This window comes from Vanacampus margaritifer, chromosome 1, assembly GCF_051991255.1.
Source record: "Vanacampus margaritifer isolate UIUO_Vmar chromosome 1, RoL_Vmar_1.0, whole genome shotgun sequence".
Taxonomy (NCBI): domain Eukaryota; kingdom Metazoa; phylum Chordata; class Actinopteri; order Syngnathiformes; family Syngnathidae; genus Vanacampus; species Vanacampus margaritifer.
In genome coordinates this window covers 27,800,612-27,823,463 of record NC_135432.1, presented here as the reverse complement: position 1 = coordinate 27,823,463, position 22,852 = coordinate 27,800,612, and the positions used below count along the sequence as shown (strand labels likewise).

The window sequence follows — 22,852 nt, the reverse complement described above, 5'->3', positions numbered from 1 at the left end:
AAAATGCTTTATCCAAAGACATAAGTAAAAACACACAAAACACGCCTCAGCAATGACACAAAAGTGCCCCCGCCCGCCCTTTCCCGTAACCAATCCCAATTCCCATACTTTGTTACATAGAGGGCCCCTAAGCTGAGTCCTTACAGAATTTCACGAGGCAGATCACCCAGGTAACAGTAGTGGGAAAAGGAAAAATGTTCAAACCATCCCCATTCCCCATCGTAACACTCTGGGGCTATCAAATTCAAGTACTAGCTGCATGGGCATGTAGTATGGACGTATATATTTGTTACATTAAAAGGGTTTGTGTTATTATCTCATGACCTTTTTCAAAGTACTGTATTTATTTTGCACTAACTGACATTATTTAGGATTCTATTGCATTTAGTAGAAGCAAGTTCCTGCAACTTAGTATGTGTTTTATGAAAGTATGTAGTCTAATAAAGAAAGAAGGGAATACTTATTGATTATTAAAGCACATAGACAGACATTAAATTGACTAAGATCAAATACAGCACAGTTGCATGTTCACTTTAAACAGATTGTGCAAGCTGTTGGTAGGCATGTTCAGTGTGATGCAATATGATTGGGATGTTTTAGTGAGATCCCTAAAAGTGCATGCTAAATTGCATGTTCACTCACTGTCCATATCGCATGCGCTATGAGCAACAGGTGTAAAAGTGTTGGGGACTACCATATTGCTAACCTCTAAAATTAATAGCCTAAGTCATATTTTACAAAAAAATATATTTTTGCCTTCATTATCTCTTCAGGATGCTGGTGGCAATCGCTGCTAAAATCGGCTACATCCTTAGTTAAACACATAATTCAATGTTACCCCTGAAATGCAATTATTCATAATTATAATTATTTAGTTCAGTTTTTCATGTTTTCTGAAAAAAAAGGGAAAAAATGACTTAAAAGTGGGTTAAGCGCATTGTCTTGCTATGATGGTTTTCACTACTGAACATTTGAAAGAGCACCACAAGCACAAAATAAATTTCAAGTAAAAAAAAAAAAAAAGTAGTAATAGTGGAAGAGGACAAACAAATATTATTTACAACAGAAAATAAATCTATCACTTTGGTTTGATGAAGCCAGTGAATGCAAAAAAAGCCATGTTTTGTTTGACTCAACTGTTTCTGGTATAGCTGTATGATAAAAAAAAAAAAAAAGTAATTGATGAGAAAATTTCTTACCACAGACCATGTCTGCAAGGTGCTCACTGAACTGTTTTATGTAACATGAGCAAAGGAAAGAAAAGGAAAGCTGCCACGTCACATGACATCTCAATCACGACTTGAAGTGTTTCCCGAGCAAATTTGGGAGGCGTTCCACACAAAGGCAATGGGCGAGCATGTGCAAACATGCAAACAAAGGCCACCTGTGTGGAAAAAAGTTAGGGGCAAACCTAACCATTTGCCTTCACTGATAAAAGATTGAGGAGGAGGACTTAAAGGGGTCATGGGTCATAAAGTAACAAGAAAGGACAAATGTAGGCTTGTCCACTGTGGTCAATAAGTGGACAGTTTTCACACAGTGATTAGGTCAATGCTGAAAGCTAAGGGGAGGAAAATAACTGGAGCTTAGCGGCTATCTGTTTGGCAAAAATAGGTGACCTCAGCAGAAACAGAAATGATCGTGCTTCCCTTCTCAGTTAGTCATTCCAAGATCACCAACATGAAGGAATAAATAGCCATGTTAGTTTGTGTCTCCAGACTGCGTATGGCTTCTAACATCGGAAGTTATTTTACAATTCATTTAGTTATGCAAAAATTTAATTCATAGAAATGAAGTGATGTATACCAGACATACCGCCAGCCAAAAGCTTGTCCTCTGATATACGTCTATGATATATGTAGGCCTGTTGTGAATGGGAGAAAAAGAGGTTGCTTCGCCAAAACAACCATAAAATGAGTCAATAAGTTTAGTGATCCAAATGCAAAGGCCAGTCTTGGTTTTTTTATGTCCTGTAAGATACGATGATTGCCTTTTATAAGGCAAAGAGGAATATTTGAATTAATGCATACCTGTAAGTCCTTTTTAAGGATGTAGAACCATCTTATTTTGTGCCAGTGGAGTTAATTAGTGAAGAAAAACTTCAATTAAATTTAATTAAAGAAAATGACACTTTACAATTGTATATCACAATCTGAGAAATACTGTATATATATTTAAAAAATGTACTACTTTCGAGCAGAAAACAATTTACTGCAACAATTTACTGGGGTTAAAATTTGGAATTAATATGTATTTTATTTCAATGAGTCTGATAAAAGCTTGCCAGCGTACTGCATTAAAGACATTTAAACGATTAATCAAAATCCTTTACCATCATTACATTCTCCAAGGTGAATCCAGAGTTCTCTATGCCCAGCTCCACCAGGAGACTTTCGAGCAGCTCGGCCCGACTCTGAGCGAGATGAGTGGGGTAGTTGGATTTGAAAGGCTTCACCAGCTCAACGGGGATAAAGTGCAAGACCCGAACATCCTTCAGGACAGCAATTTCCTAAACGATAAACAAGAAAGACATGCACTGTAAGCCACTGTTAAGTCATACCCGTGTGACATTAAATACATCCATCAACACAAACATCTGGCTAAGTCACGTGTCTAAGTGTATAATTAGAGTGACATGGAAAAAACTTTGTGCTGTGCAATTTTCTCAAGGGACTGGACTGAGGAAACATCGCACTAGTAGCAGTCATAGTAGTGGTGGGTGTAGTAGGTACAATTACAAGTACAAGACATCTTCACTTGATTGAGAGAACACTTTTTTTATGGCTCTCTTTTCATGAAAAGTGCATCTGCTGCGAAGTGGAAATGCCGGAGGATCGTGATTTTAGTATCAATGCGAGGCTCGCTGTGCTTTTACTAATTTGGCAGACTCCACCCAGATGGGCGGGCCACGAGGCAGGAGTGCCATGGAGACAATTTGGTGGCAGAGAGTCGATCAAAACCTTGCACCTGCCCAGACTATGTCTAACAACGGAGACGTGTAGACAGAAGGTCTAACACGATTCAAACAGTGAGCATCAAACCTTCTGAATCATTGCATTGCATTTTTAAAATCTTGCAAAATTTCCAACATCGGGTCAAACCCACCTCTCACTAGATTTATGTGGGCTCCAAAAATAGAGCTCTTCAGAATGTGTCTTTTTGCTTTACAAATACGTTTTGTTGCATAATTCATTGAAACTCAGTCAAGTAATAGAGAACTGAAAAGATGGATGAAAATGCCTCACGTTGACAAAAGTGTCAATTATTTTCAGTGGTAGTGGATCACTTGCGACATTTATTTTGCCCTCACACAACATTGCAATCATTTCTGTCTAATCTTCAGTAGTACTAGTAGTAGTGTAGGATTTTACAGTTACCTGTATACCATTGTGATACAATACCTGGATACAAGCTGTGGCAGCGACGCGGAGGCGTTTGGTCAAGTCTCCAGTCCTGGCCAGTAGGTTGGGCCAAGTGCTCTCCAAACAGTGGGTGGCCTCAACTCTGCCCAGACCCGGAATCAGCTGGCTCAACATGAAGAACAGCAACTTTAAAGACGCTTGGAGAACCTAAGTTGAAGCAGAGGACATTAAGCACATTTTGACTGAGTGAGTTGTAGGCTTTTTGCAGCAGGTTTTATTTGTGCTAGCCAGAATGCCAATATTACCATTTATCCATACACCAAAATGGCAGCTAATTGTCAAGGAACAAGCATGTTATTTACACTTTTTCTTGTTAACTGTCCTGTGTATAACATTATACAGTTTGTTGTTTACAAATGTATTTGCTTTTGCTCTTATTTTGCTTATTCTGCTATCTGAAACCAGATCGGCATCACAAATGATAATCAATTGCCTTACCTGGACAAATAAAGGTTACATTTGAAAAAAAAAAAGAAAAGAGTTCCAGGAATCTTAAAGCATTTACAAACCCTGGGTGCAGTTTTAGGATCTCATAAACGATCAGACATGGTTGACTTAAATATAATCGTCATGTTAGCGTATGGGTCTAACCCAGGGGTGGGCAAACTTTTTGACTTGAGGGCCACAATAGGTTTGAAATTTTGACAGATGGGCCGGACCAGGAGCATTTGGACCTCATAGCACAGTAAAAACACACAGATAAATGTACAACCCAATTTACTTATAGTGTGCACTTAGGACTGCGTTTTTTCAAATGTGCAAAATCCACATATTTAAAACAGCTTTTCCAATAGCTTCATTTTTATTGTTTTAGCTCAACTTTTGCTGTGTTTTTATGCTTTGTAAAGTGACCTTGGGTGTTCTGAAAGGTGCTGTTTTTAAATGAAATGTATTATTATTATTATTATGATTATTATAAAATAGCCCTAATCCAAGTAGTACGTTTGCCTCAATGAATATGCAAGATGCGGCATTTACACACTATTTGGCAAAGTGGGAGGAGAAATGTAAATAGATTATAATAGCACATACACAGTGATCTGTCAAACCTGGTGACTGCAACTATTATTAATAGATTTCAATTCAAGGCGTAAAGTTAAAGAATTTTTTTCCATTGGCCCACCCATTTTTAACCCGGGCCCACAGTACGTGTGACACATGCGGCTGCATGATAGCCGCTGCTGCCTGTCACGCGCTGAGGACAAAGCGCGTACATCCAATCCGCATTGCAGGGACAAAATAAAATTAATAAGATAAGATAAGATAAGATAAGATCCACTGATTGTCACACCCATCTAAGTGGGGCGAAATTTGTTCTCCGCATTTGACCCATCCCCTGAGGGAGCGGTGAGCAGCAACAGCGCCGCGCTCGGGAATCATGTGGTGATCTAACCTCCCAATTCCAACCCTTAATGCTGAGTGTCAAGCAGAGTGGCAATCGGTCCCATTTTTATAGTCTTTGGTATGACCCAGCCGGGAATTGAACGCACGACCTCCCAGTCTCAGGGTGGACACTAACCACTCCGCCACTGAGCAGAACAAAAAAAAAAAAAAAAAAAAAAAAAAAAGATGAATATTTTTCTAGCCTTATTGAATAAGTTCGGCGGGCCGGATTGAAACACATAATGGGCCGTATTTGGCCCGCGGGCCGGGGTTTGCCCATGTCTGGTCTAACCCATATGCTAACACCTTAATGAATGAATGTGTCTACGTACATGGTGGTTCAAATAAAAATAAAATAAAATAAACCTTGAGAATTATTGCTGCGTTACACCAGAGAGCAATGTTACAAGGCTATCTTTGTGATGTCTTTTTTTTTTTTTTTTTGGCGGAAGCAGGCTCTGGACGAGGAGGTTGGGATCCCATATGATACAGGGAAAACCCTGTTCCATGTGTGTGAGCGCTTATGCTTCAAAACCAGCAGCATAACTACTGCTTGTAATGGGGTTCCAGAGAACATACTTTGACAATAACTGTTGATACATATTCATAACACCTCAACAAGGCAAACATACTGGTAGAGGCCTTGGTAGAATTTCACACAAAACACACACACACGAACAAGGAAGAAAAAGAGTTACAGATAAAACTTTCTCCGGGAGGGCCCTCTTGACCAAGAAGACTGCAGCTCTTATCATGTTCCTCAGCTCATCTTTGGTAGCCGTGGGCGATACCTCCAAAAGCTTCTTGTGCACTGCCAGGAGTGCGTCCTCTCTATTGGACCAGGATTTTGAATATGCCCTTGCAACCTGAAAGAGTAGTCAAGGAAAGAAGATGATTAGATGCACATATTGTTCACTTATGAACTCATCTGACTTTTCATGATTAATATAGACACAATAAGTATTTCATATTCAATCACTTTAGCAGTGAGTAGTTTTTCACCTCTTGTGTTTCTTACCAGACTCTCACCATAGACCTCTATTACATGGCCAGCCTCTCTCTGAATCTTTTCTGATAGGGTATCTGGTTCTGCGTCCACCTCAGGGCTAAGGGCTAAATTACTTTGGCTGTCAAGTAGGAAAGTGTGCTCCATTGCAGGGCTCTGTATGGCCGCCACTGGCTGGTCCTTTCTCCACGGGGCTGCCAGATGCCTCTCGTCATGAGGCACACTGTTAAACTAACAAGAGAAATCTGTTGAAATGCACTGCAGCAGTCAATACTGTCATATTTTGTGTATTCTTATCCTTTTGGGCGTTGCTATCAGTCTTTTTAAACATGAACAATAAATACAGTAGAACCTCTTAATTTTTTCCAGGATTAAGGACACCTATTTTCTAAATGCAGAGTCCGTAATTCTCCATCCGGGTTCTAATACTTTTGCTCAGCATAATCATAACGATTATGTTTTAGTGACTTCATTTATTTATTTAACTAAGGACAGTGGTTATGTTACTTCAAAAAAAAATACTGGTGAATAAAGGTTTTGAGTGGGCTCGAGTATGTTGTGTTCTACCCACAGTACTTACTATGAAATTAGAAAAAAAAATCCAATTTTTTTGAATAGGTTCAAGCAGGATTGTTTAACATGATAATAACCACAAGGCAAACTCAGTCACCAATTAGGGCTGAGCAATGAATCAAAATGTTATTGTGATTTTGGCTTCTCAGTCTTAAAACCATTGTGATCAAAGAAAAACGATTAATGTGCCAAACGGTGCGGTGCATTTGTAAACTCTTGACATTGTGAAACTACCATGAATGCACCATGTTGCTTATGGAGCAAGCCTGAGATGTACAGTCGTGATCAAAAGTTTACATACACTTGTAAAGAACATAATGTCATGGCTGTCCCGAGCTTTCAGTTATTTCTATAACTCAGTTTTTTCTCTGATAGAGTAATTGGAACACACCTGTCACCCGTTACAATTACTCTATCAGAGAAAAATCTGAGTTATAAAAATAACTGGAAGCTCGAGAGAGTCATGCCATGATGTTCTTTGAAAACCTTTGATCACGACTGTATATGACTCTGCTCTCCCTGGTGTATGTTACACTGTTTAACGATACCCCAGTTAAAGTTTACTGTAAAACTTAACACACAACAAAAAAAATTACCTTGTATATAAGATTTGTTTTTAAAACATTGCCAGTACTAATGCTAAAGTTACTGTAAAAAAAACACATTGACATGCTAACAGGGAATTAGCATCAACTTCCAGGATTGCTATTCCTTCAAATTACGACTATTCGCACACAAATACTGTAAGAACGTACACACAGGTAATGTAAGAATGCATCATTTTTAATAATCGCGATTTCACTATCACTATCAATCATAATAATAATGATAATAAAGTAATCATTACTTTTTCCATAATCGTCCCGCCCTAGGTACCATCCAATAAATTCTGTTGTGCTTTGCCCCCAGGGTTAATTGACTGCTGCCTCATACCCGGCTCAAATATCAGTCTTAAGGCCACATTGGCAGCTGCCGGAGTCACTCACCTGTTGCAGACTTTTAATTAAATAGAGAAACTTAAACCTGCAGTTGGGCTGATCTCAGGAGGTGGTGAATAAATTGTAAAAAGAATGCCACCACTGATAATCTTTCTGCATGCCACCAAAGGCCTGGTGCACATTTTTCTAATCTTAAATTATTTTCATCTTTGACAAATATCGAAGATCAGTCATCTAAAAGTTTTGATTGTAATGTTTGTGCTGTCCTCTGAGACAGATATCTGACGTGATCACACGTGATCTCTCAAAAACGAAGAACAGACTCCCGGATATGCGCCAATGTTACCCAAGTGTTTCCGAAGGCGACCAGAGGTGAGATCACGTCAGTTAGGGCACTTCTTTGACTGGCTACATTCCGTTCACATCCCAGTTCACAGATTCATGACTCGGGGAGTCTTCGGCTTTCCCCACACGCGGAAATTTTTAATTGGCAATATTTACCATGTTCAACAAGTTGGCTCTGACCTGTTTCTGAATGACCCTATTATCAGGACAAATACTCTCTTAACACACCTCAGACAGAAGGATAATTCTATAGGACAATCCCTTCAGACAGGATAGTCGGGCATTTGGCGTCTTTGACCAAGACAAAAACATCCCAATTGTCTTTATGTGTGTACCCGACCTAAATTGGATTACACCAGCTATGAATAAGACATTTATACTACTAGAGGTTTTAAAAGTATTCAGAGTAAGTGAAGACACAACAAAAACAAATACTTCCTTGATTTGACTTACATAAGTATGATAACAAACAAGCCACAAATTTGACGGTTGCCACACAATTAAGAGAGAATTAGTCTCAGGCTCCGCAGTGCTAACTTTATGTTTGTAAGGTACATTAACATTAATCTCACTAACTTAGTGCATCGTTAATTTTGCCTCGTCTCTGTTCCTACGCAGCTTCATACCAGGCGTCTTCGGCAGAGCCTATGTTACAACAATTACAGCAGCACATATGAGCGCTACAGCTGGTTTACACAGACTGGAGCAAAGAAAGGAGGTCTGTATCAGCTCAGGTGAGTGCAATGTATTTTTATCTTAAAAGTTTTGTTTTTGTGATATTACTAGATAAATATTAATTGTGAACTCAGTTCACTGAACTGCTATTATTGTAGTGTAGATGTTTGGAGATGACATACAGAATTGGAAGATAACGGTATCTGTGTTCCTTGCTTTAAAAATAATGGTATTCATCCCCAAATACTCAGTGCCTCTTCTCTAATGCCCTGCATAGTTAAAGCAGAAGCACTGCCATCTGCTGTCAAATGAAAATGACATCAAAGTGACCACGGGCTCGCCCTGCAAACATCACGGCCCACCGGCATCTGTCACAAAGTTATGGTTCCCTAAATGGTTGATCAGTTTTACATTTGAAGACAAATTCTTCGTATATGAGAACAATTCTAAATCTGAAAAAGAAGGTCAACCAGGGCCCTTAGAGGTCCTACTATCCAAAACTGCCAGATGGAGATTTTTGACATTTATGATTCAGAGAGGCTAAATCTGAATCACAGTTTTCACAGCGTGTATCCCCCCACCCCCCCACCCCTCTTAAGAAAAGCAGCACTTACATCTATTTTTTGGAGCTCAGATGAGGTGCAAGGTGAGTCAATTTGGCTGCTCCATTTAGGTAAAAGTGTGCCATAGTGTGACATATGGCTTGGTGGAGATTTTGAAAAAGCTCTATCTTTCTTTTTTGTGTCAAAGGGCTTGGCGGGGAGTGAGAGATGTGCTGAAGAACAATGAGGTGATGGAACCTCCTGGGATGAACACGCGTCTGATGCAGTTGAGATCTAGAGATGAGGCAAAAGAGCAGAAGTGATTTTACAAAATAGGTGGACCCTCCAACATGCCCATAAATAATAAATAAATAAAAACACAACATAGCTGTCTGTGCTTGGTGACTAACCATTGCCATATCAAACAGGTTGTGAACTTCCAGCTGCTGGTAGACGCTCCTCCGGTACGCATCCATTTCATCCTTCTTTTTCTTGGCAAGATCATAATCCTCCTTTTCAATCGCACATTGCTTCTCTACATCAAACTTTGCCAAATGCTCCCCAGCCTGTCCAGAATGGGCAAAGGTCTCGTCAGGATGCCAAACAGGCAAACATGGCTACAGAACTACAAACCCAATTCCAAAAAAAGTAGGACACTACACAAATTGTGAATAAAAACTGAATGCAATTATGTGGAAGTGCCAAATGTCAATATTTTATTCAGAAAAGAACACAGCGAACAGGTCAAAAGTTTAAACTGAGAAAATGTATCATTTTAAGGGAAAACTATGTTGATTTTAAATTCCATGGTGTCAACAAATCTCCAAAAAGTTGGGACAAGGCCATTTTCACCACTGTGAAGCATCCCCTCTTCTTCTTACAACAATCTACAAACGTCTGGGGATCGAAGAGACAAGTTTCTCAAGTTTAGAAATAGGAACGCTGTCCCATTCTTGTCTAACACGCGCCTCTCTAACTGTTCAATGTCTTGGGCTTTCTTTGTTGCACCTTCCCCTTTATGATGCGCCAAATGTACTCTATGTGTGAAAGAAGTGGACTGCAGGGTGGCCATTTCAAAACCCGGATCCTTTTCCTGCGCAGCCATGATGTTGTAATTGGTGCTGCATGTGGTCTGGCATTATCGTGTTGAGAAATGCAAGATCATCTCTGAAAGTGATGATGCCTGGATGGGAGCATATGTTGTTCTCCAATCTGAATATACCTTTGTGCATCGACGATGCCTTTCCAGATGTCGAAGCTGTCCATGCCACACGCACTCATGCAACCCTATACCATCACAGATGCAGGCTTATAAACTGAGTGCTGATAACAACTTGGGTTGTCCGCCCTAGTTTTCCACAAAGAACTTTGAATCGTGATTCGTCTGACCACAAAACAGGTTTCCACTTTGCCACGCTCCATTTTAAATAAGCCCTGGCCCAGAGAAACGCCTGCGCTTCTTGGTCTGCTTTAGAAATGGCTTCTTATTTGTACTGTAAAGTTTCATCTGGCAGCGGCGGCTGGCACGGTGGATTGTGTTCACTCACAATGTTTTCTAAAAGTATTGCTGAGCCCTTTCTGTGATTTCCCTTACAGTAAGCATTCCTGTTTGCGGTGCAGTGCCGTTTAAGGGCTCGAAGATCATGGGCATCCAGTATGATTTTTCAGCCTTGATGACTGTTCCAGATTCTCTGAATCTTTGGATGATGTTATGCACTGTAGATGATGATTACGTCAACCTTTTTGCAATTTTTCGCTGGTAAACACCTTTCTGATATTTCTCCACTATCTTTCTGCGCAACGTTGGAGGAAATGGTGATTCTCTACCCATCTTCGCTTCTGAGAGACACTGCCACTCCGAGAAGCTCTTTTTGTACTCCAATCAAGTTGCCAATGGACCTCATTAGTGGTAACTGGTCTTCCAGCTGTTTTTACAAGTGCAATTGACTTTTCCAGCCTCTTATTGCTACCTGTCATAACTTTTTTGAGATTTGTTGGCACCATGAAATTTACAATCAACAGATTTTTCCTTTAAAATTATGCATTTTCTCAGTTTAAACTTTTGACCTGTCATCTATGTTCTATTCTGAACAAAATATTGAAATTTGGCACTTCCACATAATTTCATTCAGTTTTTATTCTCAATTTGTTTAGTGTCTCAACTTTTGGGGAATTGGGTTTGTACTATATTTCTGCTCTTGAACCAGTCATCATTTGGTCTCCAAACCAAGCCCAGCCTTAGAGGATGGGAGATTTATTTATACGATTATTCCAAACAGTAACAAAACAATCAATATTTTGAAATGTGCTACTCAAGTAATGGTGGGAATTTGGTGCAGCAGACGTGAGAAAACACAAAGTTCATATTGGGATAACAAAGGCACAGTAAGCCATCATGAAGCTAATAGCAGTGATGTCATCCATGGTTGCAGGTGTGTAGAGTTTCTATGAGTCAATGAGTCGCACCCGTGAAAATAAATGAGAAAAACTATGGCATTCATCTTATCTACCTTTTTATACATTTATTTTCAAACTGCAAACTGGACAACACAAATTTAAAATGTATTTGAGATTAAAGTCAATTGTGCCTAATTAAGCATACCAACATCTTAATCCTGGCAATACAACTGTCGAAACGCTTTTCTGGTGAGGATGTCCAACATGAAGAAACTTATTTAGTGGATAAAATTAAGCTTGCCATTAACTAGATGCATACAGTACACTGGCGTTCAGATTACCATGACAATAGCTTTGACTGCTGTGCAGCTGACAAGAAAAGTGTGGCTGCTATCTGGTTACAGAAAGCTGTGTAGTTGAGAAAGAAGGCAAGGAGGCTACAAGACCTGATGGTCACTGCAGCTGTTAAACTCATTAAGAATTCATGGTGTGCATGGCAACACTGTATACAAACGGGCCAGTAACAGGAATCTGAGTAATGTTTAACAAGTACTGGCTCAAAAAATGTTTAACATTTTTTAAGAGGTGGGATGCACAAAATAAACAATCAGAGGCAAAATATCGTTGACAGTTGGTCGATTTTCTTCATTTTGGAATTTTGTAGCACATGAAAACCTTTTTTTAAGACACACAACATAATGGAACAGTATTGACGCTACCTTTTCGAGATCAGCAATGGCCTGCTTCAGATACTTGGCCCGCTCAAATTTCTCCTGTAGAACCATATCCTGCTTTTTTTGATCCAGCTCGCGGATAATATGGGCCACTTCACGGTCCTGGTACATGTCGAAGGCCAGGTCATCCAAGGGAGATGTGGAGTCATATTTTCTGGGTTCAAGAAAAAGACACAAATAGGGCCTTATTTTAATGCCCAGCCAAGTCTAGCATAAATTGTGTGCATGTGGAGTTTTCTTTCTTTTGGTTTTTCCGCAAAAGAACACAGTTAGAAACAGCTGTTTGCACCATTGTGGGAGTGAACACAACCAACTAGCTTCCCGGCCGATGGAAGCGGCTCCTCTCATTCCCTTTAAAATTAGCATGCGAGAGGTCAGTCTTTGACATTACTGAAGCAGAAATATACTCGCTGAAGTCCATACAGTAGATCGAAGGATGTAGTGTTTGTAAGGAATTGAGAGCTGGACAAGGCAGATGATTGGAATTTTGCAGATTTTGATTTTGACCACTCCATCGTTTGTTAGCATTCAACACGAGAATTTTTTGCTATTTCCACATTTAGCTCTGCAAATGTCTAAGCTTCAATTTGATATAAAAAAAATACCATTTATAAGACCTATTTGTAACTGAAGAACCAGGTGTTCAATGACTTTCTGTGTGTGTGTGTGTGTGTGTGTGTGTGTGTGTGTGTGTGTGTGTGTGTTTGTGTGTGCGCGCGCATACACATTCATATACAGTACATGCACATACTGTATATACAAGGTACCCTCAATAGGTTTACAGAGTTTTTTTGTATAGGCATTTATAATGATCATAGAATCTTGAAACTGTAGTATGTTATAACTGTACATCTGATGAGATGACTGACTAAGTTTAATCTTTCTAGGTTGGAAGGGATAGCTGAAGCAGCAGTTTGAACACACCATACCAAACCCTGCTCGTTACAGCTGACGTTTTTCAAAAATGCAGTCCGCTTGAGAGGACACTTTGGAAGAACAATATGCAATAAAGTTTTGTGTGAAACTTGGAAACAATGCCACAAAAAAACGTATGGAATGCTTCTGACTTCCTAATCTGCAGAAGATTTGCACTACTTCCAATATTTCCACCAACCCTGGTGTTCTAACTTGGTTGGTGAGTTAGTGGAAATATTGGAAATCGTGCAAATTTGCCGCATTTTCAGTTCCTCATAAATAATTGTGTGTACAATTCCCACACTGACATGCAACTGTGTACTTATTGTCTCTATAGACACACGACGGTCCTCCATAAAATGACGTATTTTCTCCTCCAACTCTGGTGTTCTGACTTCCTTGCACCTCCCACACCTCTCATCATCCCTCACAGACTCTCTGCCTTGCTTGAATCTCTTGTGCCACTCAAAAACCAATGATCGACCCATGCAAGAGGGTCCATAAGCTTTTTCGAAAAACGTCAACTGTGACGAGCAGGGTTTAGTAGGGTGTGTTCAAAGTTCTGCTGCAGCCTTCCCTTTCAACCTAGAAAGATGAAACTGGGTCAGTCATCTCATCAAATGTGCAGTTATAACATACTACAATTTCAAGAATGCCTCAAAAAAAGAGAAAAAAAATATTAAAAGGCCCCTCGTATATACAGTATTAAATCCTAAAACTCAAATTTTGAAAGCTGTTGTGCTCTTTCCTTGGCTGAACACCTGCTTCAAATACAAGTGACCGTGAATGCCTTATTGGTTGTCTTGTCTTTTCAATGTGCAGTATTATTGTCATGAGACAAAGACACCGGGGTTCAATGGCCGAATCTCACCCCGCGAGGGTTGCATCCAAGGCGGCTTCCAGCTGGGTGCCGTTGAGGTAGTGTCCGATCAGCTGCTCTCCGCTTGGCTGGGGGTGCACAGATGGACAAACCACATAAACACACACACAATATTCTCTTGTTATACGGCACTAAACTTCTACAGATAATTGTTTTCTGCCATTACTGTCTTAAAAGTGACCCAGAAACTTTTATTTGATTATCAGTAAAAATAGTGAAAAATGCATTAAATTCATGACAAGGATAAAATAAATATTATACTCAACACCTGTCATTGTAAAATGTCATAATATTCCATAAATAAAAGGTATGATTGTCTATTACCTCAAAGATAGTCACCTTGTAAATGTACAACAAAGTATGTATATTAAAAGCGAAGTCAACCACCCAAAAAAATTCTTGACAATAATATATATATGCTAGGGCAGCCCCACTAGTCTAAGGCCTTGTTCAGACTGGCAGCCCAAATCCGATTTTTAGCCTATCCAGATTGAATGTGGATGGCTCTTTCGTTGTCAGAACAGTCACAAAGCACATGAAATCCGATTTTTGCGGAACGGATTAAAACCACATGCGGGAGGTAGTTTCATATCCGATTTGGACAGGATGCATCTCAGTCTGATCAGCTCGAAACACTCAGAACGGATTTGACTGTCCTGACGTCATTCTACTGTACGCATGCAAAACCAAAACGCCCGCGCTGTCAATATCCAATCGGTTCGCTGCCCAGCTCTTTCCTCGCATGCTCGGCAGTCAATCGCCTTGACAGCTCTACTGCCCTGTCAGCTCCTATATCATGCTCTACCAAAAATACAGTGACAGTTTACGTTACTTGCGCTGAAGCCGGTCTCGCTACCCCATCAGATATTCACATGCGCAACCAGAAATAACGAAACGGTGCCCGGTCATCGCCATAGATATATGGTCGTTAAAAAAAATATTAATAAAGAAAATAAAGAAAAATAAAAGAAAGTATTTGTCAAGATACCATGACAGCTACTGCTCACAGCCATATTCGCCGGCGAGGAACGACTCCACGACGTCACAATGTTGAAAGCCATCGCGCCTCAAGCGACTCCCTGATTAAACGTTACGAATCTGAGTCATTCTTGCAACTCGACGCCTGTTTGCTGATGAATGAGATGCCACACCGAATGAATCCAGGTCAGGTTATGTCCTTTCAGTTTAAATAAATAATAATGAACAATCAAGTCTGACAGACTTAGATCCGGGTGCGAGTGGGTACCCGAGTGACGGCCCCACGCCCCTTTGGCATGACCCTACCATCTATAATACAAAAACTAGATGTAACAGCACACAACTGTGCCACGTTCGAAATCAATATCCATCTAAAAAGGTGACAAATACATAACATTTAAACCGCAAATTTAAATAAAATGCACCACCAGTTGCGCATTATGCAATAATGTGTGCAGATCACTACAGGCATGTTTTGCGAGGCTGGCCTGCTCTGACTAACCAGATTGTTTGCCAGCAAGATGGCCTTCTGAGGCAAATTTGTCATTTGATTGGTTAAAATAATAATAATAAAGTACTATGGTTTAAATTGCATAGAAGGATCTCAGCAAATTAGATTAACATGGGAGGACATAAAGGCTGAGAGTTTGGACAAAAAACAAAAAATCAAACATACATCCACATACACGTACTGGAAGAAATGCAGCCAAGAGAAATGTTATTAAATCAAGAGAATAGACTTCTTCACTGACTTCAAAATAGATGACTACAATGTGAAGGTAAAAATACCGGTACTTTCATTCAGGTTATAAATGTAAGCCAGTGCTTCTGACTAGTGTTTAGGTCAAAAGAAAAGCTCTTGCTGGCCCAGACCAACCAAAGGCTACTGATTAGATTAAATTGAAGCATCATTAAGAACAGTGATATGAACTGACGCAACAGGAAGGAATACAATGATAAATGTTGATGAAGGCCGCAAATCAAGGATATAGTTACAGTCATTATTACCAAGATGTACTGTTCCTTGCGGTTGTGAATATAATTATCTCTGTGCACATTCAGTGCACATATATACATAAGCCACTGTACCCCTACAGATGGAATCAGCAAGAAAAACAATGCATTGCTTGTTCGCTGGAATCTGTGCGAGTGTATGTCAGTGTGTAAAACAAACCTGTGTGTGTGCGTGCACGCGTGTGTGTGTGTGTGTCCTTGTACATACTACATTGTGAGGACCAAACTATGTCTTTAATCAACAGATTGAGGACATTTTGGCCGGTCCTCACAACTCAAGACCTCTTTTTGAGGGTCAAGACTTGGTTTTAGAGTTTAGGTTTGAATTGGGTTATGGTTGAGGTTAGGGTAAATAATAGGGGTAGGCAATCATTTTTGATGGGTGGGGTTAGGCGAAGGGGCTAGGAAACGCATTATGTCAATGAGATGGCCCCACAAAGATAGTAAAACAAACCTGTGTGTGTGTGTGTGTGTGTGTGTGTGTGTGTGTGTGTGTGTGTGTGTGTGTGTGTGCGTGCGTGCGTGCGTGCGTGCGCGTGCGTGCGTACTTGTACATACTACATTGTGAGGAACAAATTTGATTCAAATTCTATAGTCTTTTTTTCATATGTGTAGCAGCTGCTTGTCTGTGCAACACCGTGGAATGTGTGCCAGTTAATCAAAGGGCACATATATAGCATAGAGAGGCAATCATTCACACCCACAACTATGGGCAATTTAGTCTTCAATTAAAAATGTGAGTAAATGAATAATGCAAAAAAAAAATGAAAATAATCCTCACATTGATGTTTAAGGTTTTGTTTAATATGCTAATTTCCTTCTTTAAAATGTAAAAATTTAAAACTGATCAAAGAAGCTGGTGCCAGGGAAACGTCTCAAATTAAGTTACAGCACAACAGCGCCACCCACTGCTGCACAAATATAAGTTCAATAACAATAGATACTTACAATGGTGTAAAAAGCGCTACCATCCAGGGGCTCACCCAACACATTAATGGCCACCAAAGCAACCTGAAACCACAAATAAATGTCTGTGATGTGTAATCTACGAATATTTATTAGCTAAGGTAAGATGATTTATATTTTCAAGCATAGAGACATCAGCTTCAGAACTCAGCAGACTGAGGAAGATTGCATGTGGCATCATTCTTATAGCTACATGTACCTGATTGTAGTGATTGTGGCGGTTTGCATGATTCCTGTGGAACGTTATCCTCAGGTATGTTCCGACGGCGTCTAAATGGACTGACTTCAGCTCCCGAGCTCTGAAGCCGGTATTCTCGTTGTCCGACAGAGACACGTAGCTGCGGAGAAGGCGTCAGAGTTGCATCTCTATTGTGTAATTGATTTTGTGATGTGAAATATGTTGATACATCCTGAACTCCTACAACTCTGTCTTACCAGTCGTGCCTTCATTTGACAGAATGCTTTAGTAAAATATACATCTATTTGTGTCCGTCAATAAAAATGAACCATTTAAAATGATTCTCTGTACTGTAGTCTCACCCTAGCTTTTGAAGCTGACCAATGACCATTGATGTGCTCGGATCCGGAGGAATGTCTCCTATGTGGAACTCCACCTTAGCTGGGATCAGGTAATGGTGGGCCAGCAGCTGCAGCTTCTTCACACGACTTCTTTCCACCAGCTGCAGGGTGATGTGCTGAGGGTAGCTACACAACCTGTGGAACATTTGCATCACGTTTGACCCGTCAGTCAAATCAAATCAAATCAAATCAAATCAAACTGTAGTCAGTAACAGCAGTCACAACATTCTAAATGTAATAACAAATGACAATATATTCAAAATTACAATTTAAAGGGATACTTGACTTGTTTAGCCATTTTGGCAGTAAGAAAATAATACTTTCTCTGGAATTAATGTGAAAACGTCATTATTTTTCATGTACAATTAATAGCTTTAAAAACACATTTTGACACTTACTGTCAACTGAAGATGACATCACGCGTACTCAGGAAACAGGTAACAACCAATCATGGCTCAGTTTGCTAACGTCACATGGCCAAACCCAGAAAACAGGTGATGTCATTTTCAGTCAACAGCAAATAGAAAAACGTCTTTTTAAAGGTTAGAGTTTGAAGTTATCACATTAATTCTAGACAAAATATTAACTTTTTACTGTTAAAAATTACTAAATGAGTAAAATATTCCTTTAATAAAAATAATATAGCTAAAATCATGGCAGTGAAACCATTAAAATACATGACACCAAGCAAGACATCAACAAATTCCATCAAACTTAGGCTCTGTGAGTTTCTTAAAAATGGACTCCACAGTAGTGTTTTTATTCTTCTTTCGCGTTGTTTTTTCTGCCACCACAAAAGTTTACCTATGATGGTCAAGAGGAAATGAGTCATGATAACTGAATAACGGGAAATAGAATACCCTTCAAAACAGCTGTAGCATATATAGAACGAAACACAGCAAACCCATTATTACAAGTTTAAAAAAAAAAGTTCACTTGTTTTTGTAGCCACTTTTTAAACGCTACACCTGGTTTTGTTAGCTTAGCTTTTATAATGCATCTAACTTTTAACTCATTCACTGCCATTGACGGCTATGGACGTCCAAAATTCATTTGAACTATTTCTATTAGTTTAACACTTTTTCCACTTTTGTTAATAAGAGTGGGAAAACCTAAAAAAAAAATACATTTAGAACAGACATAAAATTATTGATTAATTGTGAGTTAATTATTGAAGTCCTGTAATTATTTTTTTTTATTATTATTATCGCCTGATGCAATTTAAAAAAAAAGAAAAGATTATTAAAAATTAGGGGCGTCAGGTGATAACATTTTTTAATGGAATTAATCGCATGACCTCACTAGTTAACTCACAATTAATCACAAATTTTATATCTGTTCTAAATGTTCACTAAAAAATCTAGGTTGTCACACTTGTTAACAAAAGTGGAAATTTTTTTTTAAACTAATATAAATAGTTCAAATTAATTTTTGACGTCTATAGCCGTCAATGGCAGTGAATTAGTTAATTAAATTACCTTTTGGGGAAGTGACAAGTACAGTTGTCACAAGTTACAACTAATCTTTTTAAAATCGATTATCTATCAATTATTTTATCAATTACTCGGGTAGTGTTGAGAACAGTCATTTGAAGATGTACAATGAGTGGTGTGTTGATGTACTACCTGCTCGATCTCCAACCACTGACAGTGGGTGCATGGACAATGAGCTCCTGAGCACTGAAGTTGTCCTCATGACTAGAAGAACTGAGCACAATAAATCGTATCTTCTTGGACATCCCTCCACCAAAGGCTAGAAAAAAAAGTACACAAGATGTTTGTAGAACATTTATTGTTCATGATGATATTTCAGAGTTGCTGATTCAGGTCTGCAAAACAATGATACAGACCTTTCTGCTCCAACTTAACAGGCCTTGTACTGCCAGGTCAGTACCTTATGGAGAATTGTTCAATCTTGACTTCTTTTTTTTACACCAATTATAAAAAATTGTGTACAGCAATAATACACATTGTTTTGCCTTATTTGTTGTATTTTACTTAATTCATATTACTTTACATTTGTACAATGTTACTTGACTAAAAGGAGACTATAAGGTTATTTTCAGTTGAAAATTTGAATTTAAGTTTTCAAATTACAAACATTTTTGTTATTTTCAGTTTTGCTTATTGTTTTAAATGGTGACTGGAATTACTTATAACTATGTAATTAGAAGTACAGTGATTACCATTATTGTTTTATCTTGTCCGTTTCTGTGTTAAGCAAACTTTGCAATGATAGCAGTCTTTTGACAATAGGATAAACATTAAGAAAGTTTGAAACCGGATCCTACCAAAAAAATAAAAAATAGACTCAAAACTCAACTAAAATCTCAACCCCACTGTTTGACTATGCATTGCGACGCATTTTCAATATTTTCAAACAGTCATAACTTTCTTAATCTTTTGCCACAGTAAAATAATAATTATATCACTGACTGGAATCATCCTTAAAAGAACGATGCTGGTGTTATGTAAATCAATCAAGCTTTAAAATATTACGCACATACCTACACAGGATGTTATGTACTAATAACGCACTTCACTACAAGATTGAAAAAAAATCCCTTGTCTTTATTTAACTTCCACAAACAAATGCTGTTGGCTTGGTCTTTGATTTACAAGCACAATTTTTCTCCCCATAAATACTTTATTTGGAGTAGCCGCCATATCTTGCATTAAAATAGATCTTTATTTTGTCCAAATTGGTTTAGTAATAACATCATTCTGGTTAGCCAATTACTTAATAATGAAGGTTTACTTTTGAACTATTCAGAATTTTGGAACAACTTTAGCCTTCCTGTTACTCCTAAGGAGTTCGCTACGGTTATGGATGCTCTTCCATATGGAATTTTGCTCCTTTTAAGAAGGGTGGGAAAAAATGTTAGAAATGCCTAAATTGGATCCCAAGGCAACTTCATTAGGCAAATTTTGTCTAAGTATTTCTGTGAGAAACAATAATCGTAATATACGCTCTTTGTTTCAAAGAGATATTTCTACAACACCGTATGTGGTTTCTTACTGATCTGGTTTTGCTGATGGTTTACACTTGGAAAAAAAATTGGTCTCTGCCATACAAAAATATCTTTTAACAAACAAAGTAAGGGAAATGTCCTTTAAAATGATACATAGGTATTATCCTGTCTAAATTTATCTTCTTAGGTTCAAGGTAGATATTTGTGTTGATTGCTCATTCTGTGAAATCACCAATGATGGCATTGCCCTTATACCAACAGCTTCTGGAAATATGTGTATCGTTTTATTATTGATCTTCTGGAAAAAAATACTGTTTGGTTTCTTCTGTAATAATGAAAGTGAACAAAAAAATATATAATAATTCTGATTAACGTGATAATTATTTTTGGGCGAAATTTCACATTCACAAATCATACAAAAAGTTAGTCATTCAAAACCTCGTTTTTTGTTTTTGAATTGGAAACCAAACAAAACATGAATACAATATTGAGACCTATGAACAAGAAAGTGATGAAAACTGTGGCTGTATGCTTTTTTTTTCCCAAATGTTTTTATTTTAATAGCCCCCCCTGGCTTATTTGTTTGTTTGTTTTTTTCTGTATTAATAACGTGTTTGTGTGGTGTTTACAAGTTGTTTGTATAACTTGTTTAAAATTGTTCAATAAAATTATATGGAAAAAAAACATGAATGCACTTTAGCGCACTATAATTGCTGATCAGGCTCGGACCGAGAAGGCTCTTTCGCCCTCGCTTGCTCTCTCGACTCGCTCTCTCTCTCTCTCACAGTCACTCTCTCTCTCGCACTCACTTGCTCTCTCATGTCTCTCCCACTCACGCTGGCCAACACTACAACCAAAAAAGACACTCATAAAAAAAAAGTCATGTCAGATAGCAGAAAAGGCTGAGAAAAGGCCCAATGCTCCCTAACTCAAATGTATAAATCATTGCAGAGCCCTATATAAGTGCATGTGCCTGATGGAGAAGACAGTAAGCAACACTAACACAAAAACAAACAAAATAATGTGTAAATAATAGTCATTTTTCTACTAGTCTCTCTCTCTCTCTCTCTCTCTCTCTCTCTCTCTCTCTCTCTCTCTCTCTCTCTCTCTCTCTCTCTCTCTCTCTCTCTCTCTCTCTCTCTCTCTCTCTCTCTCTCTCTCTCTCTCTCTCTCTCTCTCTCTCTCTCTCTCTCCCTCTCTATCTTTCTCTCTCACTGATTGTGATCTAGTAAATTATTTAATTTTTGATCATATACAACATAACTATTGACTTATTCGAATGTTTAATCTATTTTAGATTGATACATTAAAACATATGAAACATACATCTACATTAAAACACTGTCAATTAAAGTGGGCCAGTCTGAGCCATGAAACTTCAGGGCTGAAAATTAGTTCCAGTCCTGCTGCTGATGGATTTTGTTTCTAAAATTATCATATTTCTAACCAGTGCGTAGCCTATATTTTATTATAAGATGGTGTTTTTAATGGTGGGAACCAAGATGATAAAATAGAATCACTTTAATGATAACTAACTTTAATGATGGGCGGGCACAGATGGGGATTTACCAACTACCATTGCTATCTACTACAGCAATCAGAATGACAAAATTGAATGATTTTTGGTGAATATTTTTGACAATTTATGGTCCTTTTAGTCCCTTGAATGTCCCCAACTTGTCCATTATGAGAGATATGATAAATATTGGAGCTGTAGTAGTTAGTTCCATGCCATTGTTATCTACTACACAGCAATCAGAATGACAAAATGTGTTTTTGTTGATTTTTGGTAAATATTTTTTGTCTCTTAAATGTCCTCAAATTGTCCATAATGAAAGATGTGATAAATATTGGAACTGTAGTAGTCCGTTGCTTGCCATGGCAAGCTACTACAGCAATCAGAATGAGAAGATTTGTTTTGGGTGAATATTTTGGAACATTGGTCATTTTTCTCCCGTAAATGTTCCCAGATTGTCCAAAATTAAAGATATGTTAAATATTGGCGCTGTAGTAGGTAGTTGCTTATCATTGCCAGTTACTACAGTAGTCAGAATTAAATATATATATATATAACCTTTATGGTGATTTGATGATACGTCACCCTGGAGAATGTAATTTGTAGACGGTCTCTAAAATAAACGGTAGGAGTAAATATCAAACATCGAACGTCATGCCAACTTTTTCTCCCTTACTCCAGCATAACGTGGCTGAACTGACACTAGCTGTGCTGTAATATGCTGTTTTGGCCAACTCTAACCACTTACACTAACTTATGTCTTCCAGTCTGACTTCTTTACGTTTTAAACAACAGTAAGACAAAAGATGCGTCATTTGTGGCGTTCAAAAAAGGCTTACCGCGAACATCTCCGTAATGTTGACAGCTCGTACTAGCGTCTCATCGCCATCACAACAAGCGACAACCACTTTAGGCATGCGCAATGGCACGCGCCGCACCGTAATAGATTGTGGTCATTGTAGTTTTGTACCTGTTTTTGCCAATGTTTAACCGGATGCTCAAGTATAAGATTCAGAAT

The 22,852-nt window shown here is 38.5% G+C and overlaps 1 protein-coding gene across 3 annotated transcripts in view; it reads right to left on the bottom strand.

The window, feature by feature from the left end:
• The window catches only part of cep104 (centrosomal protein 104), a 35,416-nt gene extending 12,646 nt beyond the window's left edge, over positions 1 to 22,770 (bottom strand). For 2 of the 3 annotated variants that reach the window (XM_077544755.1, XM_077544772.1), the window contains exons 1-13: positions 22,674 to 22,770; positions 18,973 to 19,099; positions 17,309 to 17,482; positions 16,968 to 17,106; positions 16,751 to 16,813; positions 13,802 to 13,878; positions 12,001 to 12,169; positions 9,295 to 9,450; positions 8,957 to 9,178; positions 5,824 to 6,042; positions 5,504 to 5,671; positions 3,402 to 3,569; positions 2,333 to 2,509 (exon numbers count right to left, since the gene is read on the bottom strand). In XM_077544755.1, the coding sequence (XP_077400881.1) occupies positions 2,333 to 2,509; positions 3,402 to 3,569; positions 5,504 to 5,671; positions 5,824 to 6,042; positions 8,957 to 9,178; positions 9,295 to 9,450; positions 12,001 to 12,169; positions 13,802 to 13,878; positions 16,751 to 16,813; positions 16,968 to 17,106; positions 17,309 to 17,482; positions 18,973 to 19,085 (1,845 nt within the window). In that variant the 5' untranslated portion in view covers positions 19,086 to 19,099; positions 22,674 to 22,770. Of the gene's footprint in view, positions 1 to 2,332; positions 2,510 to 3,401; positions 3,570 to 5,503; positions 5,672 to 5,823; positions 6,043 to 8,956; positions 9,179 to 9,294; positions 9,451 to 12,000; positions 12,170 to 13,801; positions 13,879 to 16,750; positions 16,814 to 16,967; positions 17,107 to 17,308; positions 17,483 to 18,972; positions 19,100 to 19,196; positions 19,331 to 22,673 lie in introns of those variants that run through there. The other variant, XM_077544763.1, reaches the window with a different exon arrangement.
• Between the last annotated feature and the right edge of the window lie 82 nt (positions 22,771 to 22,852).